Source organism: Schizophyllum commune (genome assembly GCF_000143185.2).
Source record: "Schizophyllum commune H4-8 unplaced genomic scaffold SCHCOscaffold_13, whole genome shotgun sequence".
In the NCBI taxonomy this organism is placed as follows: Eukaryota; Fungi; Basidiomycota; class Agaricomycetes; order Agaricales; family Schizophyllaceae; genus Schizophyllum; species Schizophyllum commune.
In genome coordinates this window covers 5001-14118 of record NW_026089550.1, presented here as the reverse complement: position 1 = coordinate 14118, position 9118 = coordinate 5001, and the positions used below count along the sequence as shown (strand labels likewise).

General features: G+C 59.8%; 1 protein-coding gene across 1 annotated transcript; it reads right to left on the bottom strand.

Moving 5' to 3' along the window:
* Positions 1–418: 418 nt before the first annotated feature.
* Positions 419–7850, bottom strand: SCHCODRAFT_02518165 (uncharacterized protein; the record flags this gene model as incomplete). The annotated part of the gene is made up of 10 exons (XM_003026988.1): positions 419–539; positions 598–1263; positions 1313–1448; positions 1497–1673; positions 1732–2120; positions 2176–2327; positions 5473–5635; positions 5686–5879; positions 7342–7710; positions 7761–7850. Coding segments are annotated over 10 exons (2457 nt in total), but the record flags the coding sequence as incomplete, so codon positions are not given.
* Positions 7851–9118: the final 1268 nt, after the last annotated feature.

The following is a 9118-nucleotide window of genomic DNA, read 5'->3' as shown; positions in this document are numbered from 1 at the left end:
ACATGTCCACCATCGTCGTAGCCGGCCTTGTACCCCACCCGAATCGCGCGCGTCTTATATGGTCGGCTCACGGTGCATGTTATGCCTGGCGTCCTGAGGATGTAGATGGGAGCAGGGGCAGGGGCGCGTCCGTTGGGCTATCCACTGGCTCGTCAAGGCCTAGCAGGGTCTGAGACTCGGCCAACCACACGTCTGTGTCGTCGTTGAGCTGTTGCCACGTCTCAAACATGCGACGCTTCGTCTTTCCGACCGGATGGTCCCAGACATCGCGGAAGTGGTCACGAAGCTGCAGCCATTGCGCCTGCTGCTTCAGCGCGTATGCACGCGCGCCGAGATCATAAGCCGGCCCTCGCCCGAGCGAGACAGTTGCCCGCGCGCGCCAGACTTCCGCTTCCGCCTCCAAGCTACGCAGACACTGTCACATGTCCTCACGCAGCAGCTCCACCTCCTCCACCCAACAATTCTTGCGTGCTAGAGCTTGCGCCCACAGATGCCGTACAGCTACAGTAGTACAAGTGTCAGCACATATACAGATATGACTGTAGAGAAGACTCACTCTTCTCCACGTCCGCAGCGTCTATGTCGGTGTTGGCGTACAGTCCGTTTGCTGTCCAGATCCAGGACATCGTGCTCTTGCCCATCGAGACATGGACATGACGAGTGCGCTGCCTATCGGCAGCCGCTGACTTCCTCGCCGCGTCGTCGTCCGCCTCGGCACGCTCGCCCTCGAGCTGGAGGTCCTTCGCATGGAGCACGGGGTAGTCCGGGTCCTGGTTAACGCCCCGCAAGTCCAAGATGGCCTGACGGGCCGCGCGATACGCCTGCGCGTCGAGATCGATGCGTTCTTGTAAGGTGGCCAGCAATGTACGCGCGCGGGTGTTTTGCTTCTGGCCCGTAAGGTTCGAGTTGCGGTACTGGATGTAATACTGCTTCGCATGCAGCTTCTTGCGTATCTGCTGAATGGTATCGTGCGCTTGAGCGCGGCGTAACTTCAACTCCTTTGCTGGCAGCCCTTCAGCGCACGCGACGCATCGCTTGTCTGCGGGTAAACGCGACGGCATGGTGATGGTGAGGTGTTCGGGATCGATGGCTTTGTCGCGTTCTTCTTCAGATGCGGTAGACGGCGCGCCAGGGATGTGAGTCTTGAGCAAGTCGTTGAAGGGCTTTATCTTCTCCAGGAGCGCTCGTCGGCGGTTGTTGATGAGGCCCTCAACGTTCATGGGCAGTACAGCAACGCCGTCAAGGTCGGCGATGATTCGTCGTCTGCAGCATCATGTCAGACCACGTCGTAAGGTAAGAACGGAACACTCACTGTGCTGCCTCTAGTCGCATGCCGGCAACCAAAAACGCAGTCTGCGACGTCCCCTCGACACCCGCGCGACCCGCCTTGAGCTCGTCCAGCTCCTCGCGATCCAAGCGACGTCGAACCTCCGCCTCTGACAAGCCCTCTGAGAACGCGTTAGTCATGAGCAGCCCCACGACACGATGATTCTAACCTATGACGGGGGCCATATATGGGCACGGGAGGCTGCGGTCACTCTTCCAAGCAGTCAGTTCCGCCTTCCACTTCGAGAGCAAGTCGCGCTCGATCGACTTCTGGATGATGCGGAACGACTCAACCTGGACCTTGAGCTCGTCTGTGGCTACGATATAACGACGCGCGAGAAGATAGACTGTCGGGTGGGGTTCAGTATGAATAAAGCAAGTCAAGCACACCACTGGAAGACTTACCGAGGCCGATGAGCTTGCCAAAATTGACGTTATCTATCTTGTCCTCCAGCCAATCATGCCGCGCGCCCTCGCCCATGTACTTCGTCGCCCAAGCAGAAGGGTTCAGAAGCGACCATATTCGCTCAATCGCCTCCCCATCTGTTCGACCCACGCCATCGTGGTACTTCAGCGAGTTAACTGTCCTGCAAGACTCCTCGTGGATGCCGCCGTGCCAGACTGGAAGCCCAAACACGACGTCCAGGTCCTCTCGTTGCAGCGCGCGCGGCATCTTCCTCATCCTGTCGAAGAAGTTGATCGTATATTGGCAGCCGATGTCGTAGGACACGGTTAGCGCCAAGCAGCCGATCATGGCGACGACCGACAGCAAGACGTAGTCGACGTTGCAGTATCTGCACGCGAGACTGGTCAGATGGAATGCCTAGGTGAAGGTGGGGACGGACAGACCTCTCGCCCTTCTGCAAGTCGGCGATACCGTGCGGCTGTACCAGCTCGTGGCGCGCGCAGATGGTCCCGACCACCCCCGAGACTCGCAGGCCCGATGTCGCTTTCGTGTCCTTCTCGACGAGTGCCTTGAAAGCAGCTGTGGTCGTAAGGACCTTTAAAAGACGTCCGACTATTATCATTCGGGTAGTTCAAAAGACGTCGTATGTCTTATCCACACAGCCACGGACCCCCGGCAGGTCACCGGGCAGGCTCCGGTCGACGCCCGATGCGGCAGGCGACCCCCCGGCCTCGCCGGTCGGGGTTTCCCGCAGCACGCGCCGCACATCGCGCGCGCTCCGCCGCCACTCGCGCCGCCTCGTGCTCTGCGGCGGCTGATGCGCCGCCTGCGCGCCGCCGCCGTCGCTTAGTCAGCACGTCGGCGCCTCGCGCTCGCGCGCGTCGTTGCTGCCGCGGGTCGCGTTCTCGCGCTAGTTCGTATAGCAAATGAGTGATATATGCATAGTACAATATACAGTGTACATAAAAAGCGCTAGGGAGTGCGGGTAGTAGAGAAAAAGAGTGAAAATGCGCCAGCAAAAATTTTCGCCAGCGCGACACGTGTCATCGAGCCCGCACAAGCGGGCACGACCGAGCGCGCGTTAGGTAGGGTGGGAGAGGGTGTGGGTGAGCAGTGTAAGCACCCCCAACCACTGCTCCGGCCGCAAGCTGAGACGGGGGGGGGGGGGGTGGGGATGGGGATGGGGAAAGGGGGAGGTCGAGCACAACCTGTGCTATCCCTGCACATGACGTGCAATCGAGTGTCGTTGCCGTTGCCGCGACAGGGGTGACGTAGGCGGTTTTGGAGAGGGCAACGGTCTTGAGGGGCGTGGGGATCAACACCACGCTCGGAAGCGCGTGCGGGCTGGGGGGTTGCGGGTCGCGCACATGCCGCTGCCTTAGGGTGGGGAGAGCGCGTGTGAGGGGCTGCTTGGCATTTCCGACGCGACAGGAATGAGGGGGGAGGGGGCGGCGGTGGGCGAGGGTGGCGAGGTGGTGGTGAGAGGGAAGGTGCAGGCATCCGATCACGATGCCTGCGCGCGCAACGGTGAGCAACCACGTGTGCTAAAAATGGTGGAAAAGGAAGGGGGAGAGGTGTCCAAGATTGCTGGAAATGTTGGGGGGAAGTACCGGCGAGACGCGCTCTGGAATAGCGCGCAGCGGGCGGTGGCCAGCCGTGCCAGATTGGTCTCGATGTTCGGGACCGCTGAAATCTGTCTCGGGACTGCGCGGATATCGGTCCGGGCATCCGAGCGGCGCCTTCGTCAACTTCGATGGGCCCTTGAGCATGCCAATGAGCATCTATGAGCGTAGAAATTTGATAGAGAGGAGGGGAAGGGTGTATAGAAATTGAATCTGAGGTCTGAACTGGAATACCCTCTCAGAGTATGTGTCAGACATCAAATTATTCCAAATTTGCCCCTCAAGACCTACTATCTGTGTCCCTACACTCTATCTAGAACACAGAATATTGTAAAGCATACATGCCAAGTTAAAGAAAGAGTTACTCTACGCATTGCAGCTTGTTTGACGCCCATCCGTCTGGTTTTGAGCGAGATACAACCCAAAAGATCTGTTTTCAAGGCTGAAGAAGGTGAATACATTGGTTTGCACAAAGGGCATCGTAACTGAAGCTCAAGTTCAGCAAGCTACAGACACTTATAGGCTACAAAAACTCATATGTGCAATCTAATACATGTCTACTACGCTAATCTTCCTTCACTTTACCATCTAGCATCCCTCGGCTTGCGTCCGAGGCCGTCGAGTACGACGACGACGAAGCCCGGACATCGGACCGAGTCGCCGGCCCGGACATCCGCCGTGTCGTGGCGGCGCGTTCCTTGCTCCCAACCACCACCTCGACACCCGCACCACCACCCCACCCGTCCACCCGTCCTCCTCCTCTCATAACAAGACGATATAGGGCGTGTTTTACGCGTTTTCACGCGCCAAATGCGTGCTCAACACGCGCTCGATGTTAGCCGGGCAAGCGACACGCGGGGGCCGCCTGCAACGCGCGGCTACGCGTCAAAGCCCCGGAAAATCGTCGAAGGGGAGGGGAGGATGCCCGTGCATCTCGCAGGTGCGTCCCTGCGCTCTGCACATGGTTTTTACTGACCCCCTTTGCTCTCTATTCCCGCTTTTTTACAGTGCATCTCCCCGCGGCGCGTCCAGCGCTGCGGGGCGATTTTTCTAATCAGTAATTCCTCAAGACCTCCCCCTCCCCGTCCCCCCTCCCTCTGTGCCGAAACGCGTCCCCGTGTCGAGCACGGCCCGTTTGAGTACCCACCGCACCGGCGAATTCGCGGTGCTGTGCTCGGCGCGGGACGCGTATTTCGACATTCCTGGGTCATCTCGGCCTAGGAGGGGTTGAAACCTGCGAGCGGTCGCCCGCGCGCTTGCAATCGTGCAGGTGCCCGCTCGCTAGCGCGCAACCGTGCGACGGCAGTCGCACCTGCCTTTTGACCGCCACCGCCACCACCACTCGCGCCGCCTCTCCCGCGCGCGGCTCGTCTCGCCCCCATCAACCCACTACACGCACGCTTGCACTCACACCCCCTGCCACAACCTAACAACGTACCCCATGGTGATGCCGGTCGAGCGTCGCTCCTCCCACCACCATTCGCACTCCCTCCCCCCTCCTTTCCTATACCACCCCAAGCACGCGCGAGCGTGCGCATTTGCTCTCGCGCGCTGCTTAGGGCATGCTGCGCCAGCGAAAAATTTTCGCATGCGCTTTTTTGTGTTTCTCTGCGCATCCCCCGCACTTTTTAGTTACGTTATATGTATTTACCACCCAATATATACACTTTCCTTTGCTTTCTGCATGACACAACGTGAACGACGACGACGGCGGCGGCGGCGGCGCGCGCAAGCGCGAGCGCGAGCGCGATGCCCCTCGACGCGCTGACTAAGCAGCCGCGACGCGCGCGCGAAGGCGGCGCATCAGCCGCCGCAGGGCACGTGGCAACGGCGGCGGCGGCGGAGCGCGCGCGTCGCGCGTCGCGTGCTGCGGGAAACCCCGACCGGCAAGGCCGGGGGGTCGCCTGCCGCATCGGGCGTCGACCGGAGCCTGCCCGGCGACCTGCCGGGGGGCCGTGGCTGTGTGGATAAGGCATACGATGTCTTTTGAAATACCTGAATGATAATAGTCGGACGTCTTTTAAAGGTCCTTACGGCCACAGGTGCTTGAAAGCAATGCATGTACTAATCTGTGGTCGGCGTTAGCGCAAGCTCAATAAGAACAATGCTCAGACGTACGTCAGTCTCGTTCACGTAGCGCGTGAGATGCTCCTTGTAGTCGTCCTTCTTCACGAAATACCCGAGGCCATCGCCGAGCTCAGGGTCGTGTCGCTCGTTGCGGCGGACAAGGTTTTTCAACCGGAAGTTCGCATCACAAGCCAAAGTCGGCCGATATAGATACCTATTGCCCAATGTCAGCCACTTGAAGATCAAAGCGAGGGTGGTATGTACGCTTGGGAATCCTCTACGTCCTTCCATCCATCCGGGAGGTTGACACCCTCCCGCGGGCATGCCCAGCATCGCCACGCCAACGCACCTTGCGTCGTTCCTTGCAGCCCGGAGGGATCGTTCCCGCGACCAAAGCGCTTCGAGCGCAGAAGGAACGTGTACTGCCGATATATTCGGTGAGAGGCAGCGCGACGATCCTGTAGCGCCGGGTCAATGAACATGTCGTATGAACAAGAAGACCGACTCACCGGCTGTAAGGGGACCAGCCGGGAGTGGCCGAGTGGAGACGGTAGCGGAGACGGGGCTAACGTCTAGGCAGCCATGGTCCCCGGACAGCCACACCACCTAGAGGGAGGCGTGACGTCCTAGAAGGGTGAAGAGCGTCACGGTGGACGAGGGAGAGGATCGACGGTGATGGCGGGTCGTGACCGACGATAGAAGAGGGAGTAGGGTAGGGCGTAGCTCGGTAGAGAGAGGAGGGCAAGCGTACTGAATACCACTACACAGTGGACCCATGCGTGAGCCATACATGGGGGGGCGCCCACGAGTAGGGTGCCCGGTAGGCAGCGCCGCCAGCGCCTACACGAGGTGGAGGGTAGTGACGAGGGGGCGGCGTCACTAGGAGAGTGGGAAGGCGTATTGGTCAGAGACATGACCGGTGGCGGTGATCGATGGATGGCGGCATCGGTCAGGGAAGGGGGATGCGACCAGGACGAGTGGCCAGCGAGGCGAGGGGAGGTGAGCCCACAACGGGCCGATGGGAGCGGAAGGCCTGACGAGGGGTGGTACTCCCAAAGGTACACTTCCCACTGCTGCCAGGGTGGACGACCAACTAGACCACACCGGGGGACGAAGGGGAAACACACCAGAGCGGGAGGCGAGGGGTGCCACGGCGTACAGGGAGGGCCGTTCCCCGGAGTACTAGCACCACAACCGCTGCAGAGGCGCGGGCGTAGACCAAGCCTGGGGGCGCAACCCAAGCCAAGGGAGGCGGGCTCGCTAGGAGGCGGCGGAGGCAGCCGAGGGTGTGGAGGGCCCAAGGCAGCGAGGAGGGGATGGGGCGATCATTGATGGGCGACACCCACCGTAGCCAACGACGAGCGTTTCTGGATTAGAGAACTCCCAGAGGTTAACTAAGAGCCAGGCGTAGGGGCGCGAGCTAGGCGAGCGGGGAACCAAGGTATATTAGCAGGGAACAGTAACCAGTAAGTACCAACACACCTAGGCGAGCGGGGAACCAAGGAGATCAAACCCAAAGGATCTCCTGATGCCCACTGCCTGTATATATACTGTAGCTATAGTAATCAAGGGGATAGGAGATAACTACTACAGTCATCAGGTCACAAGATCGGTGAGCGATGATGGTGCGATAAGGCGCCATACAGTAGTGGTGGTGGGAGACAGGTAGAGTACTGGCAATGTCCAGGAAGGGGAAGGGATAAATAAGAGACAGGGAAAGGGGTAGGTTGCCAAAGGGAGAGGGGAGAAGGGAAGTAGGAGATATAAGGGAAACACACCAGGAATGAGTCATAGGTGATGACTGATGGGGGGTGTCAACACATGCAAATGCCATCAGTCCACAAATCAAACATGACCAAACCAATTGAGTCCACATCACGCTTGTGGGCGCTTGTGGGTGGCATGGATATCCCCTGACACCAGCACTTTCCCAAGCTTCAGAGCATCCGTCCGCTCTTCAATTGCCTTCAGCCAGTTGTTCACGTTGACGTTAGCATGCACCGCCGCCAATCGAAATGCATTGAGGGCGCGGAAGGTCACGCAGGTCTCGGGCTCGGCGATGGTCGCGGGATACCATCGATTGCGGAGGAGTTGGCGCACAGCGTTGTTGGAGCAAAGTCCACGGCACGAGCAGTATCGGTACGCGACAGTATGAATAAGATCGTCCACGACAACCATTTGCCGGACGACCGGGTCGGGATGAGCGCAAGGAAGCCCCCCGTGCCCGAGCTGATAGATTAAACCCATGCTCTTGAGGGTGATTCGTTGCCAGTACGACCCCGTCCATTCCTGAGAATTCATTAGCAATCGCGACGCGTCAATTGTGGCGCAGAACTGACCTGGATATCGTGCAAGGGCATTGAGCGGTGCCGCGCCAGAGCGCAGTTCAAACACTCATTGAAATCACCGCACTCCCAGCAGCAGAACAGCCGCAATGTTTCGGCGGCGCGCGGGGGATCGAGAGAGGGCAGAGGGGGGTCTTCAGCTCACCTGTGCAGGTAACACATTTTAAAAAGTAGCTGACAAGTGTCCGGCAAACCGTTGAAAAAGTAAGGAATGTCTTATCCGCACAGCCACGGCCCTCCGGCCGCTGCCCGGGACGATGCCGAGCGTCGCCCTTTGCGGTAGGTGACCCCCCGGCCTCGCCGGTCGGAGTCTTCCGCAGCACGCGCCGCGCATCGCGCGCGCTCCGCCGCCATCGGGGCTGCCTCGTGCCCTGCGGCGGCTGATGCGCCGCCCGCGCGTCATTGCAATCGCTTAGTCAGCTTGTCGGCGCGTCGCGCTCGCGCGCGTCGCCGCCGCCTCTGGTCGCGCTCTCGCTCGGCTTTGTGTAGAAAACATAGAATAGATGTATTATCAACATGTAATGTACAAAAGGGAGCGCTGGGAAGCGCGGAACGTAGCGAGAAAGTACGAAAACACGCCGGCGAAAATTTTCGCCAGCACGACACGTGTCGTGCACCCCGCGCAAGGAAGCGTGAGCGTGCACGTGCCGTGTGGGAGGGGGGCGGGACAGGCAATGCTCTCGGTTGAGCCTGGCTGCTAAGGAAGGGGACGGGTGGGGTTTTGGGATGAGGGGCGCGCGGTTGCTATGCGCGTGCGGGCCATGGGTACAGGTGGCGGTCATGTCTGGCAAGGGCAGCAGGGGCATGACGAGATCCGGGGCGCGAAGCGAGGGGGTCGGCGTATGAGTAGCTGTGAGCGGTGACAGAGGGCGAGGTGCGTGGATGGTGGTTAGGGCAAGACCAGCGCGAACAGTCACGTGCGTGACCGATGGCGCGCCAGCCTGCGCCAGTGTGTCTGCGCGCGCCAGGGCTGAACCTCCATCCGCCGGACCCTTTCACCCTGGCGTGGAGGGTTTCAGAGCGCGGAAAGACGCGTCACGCGCTGAGCATGGCACCGCGAGTTCGCCAGTGCGGTGGGTACTCGAACGGGCCACGCGCCGCACAAGACGCGTCTCTCCTTAGGCACCTTGTTGAGCATGCTGGGAAGCGCACCACTCACCTTACCTGAATATAAGAGAGCTTAGCTAGAGGCTATGCGCAGAGTAGGTGAAGACCTGCTATTACAGGGGCAGAGGAGCCTCCTTATATATGTACAGGGAGGCGACGATGTCATACGTAGTAATAGCTAATGAGACAAGAGGACAGAACACGCTGAGTAAAGCGTACATGTGACAAGTCCAACCTATGTGTCC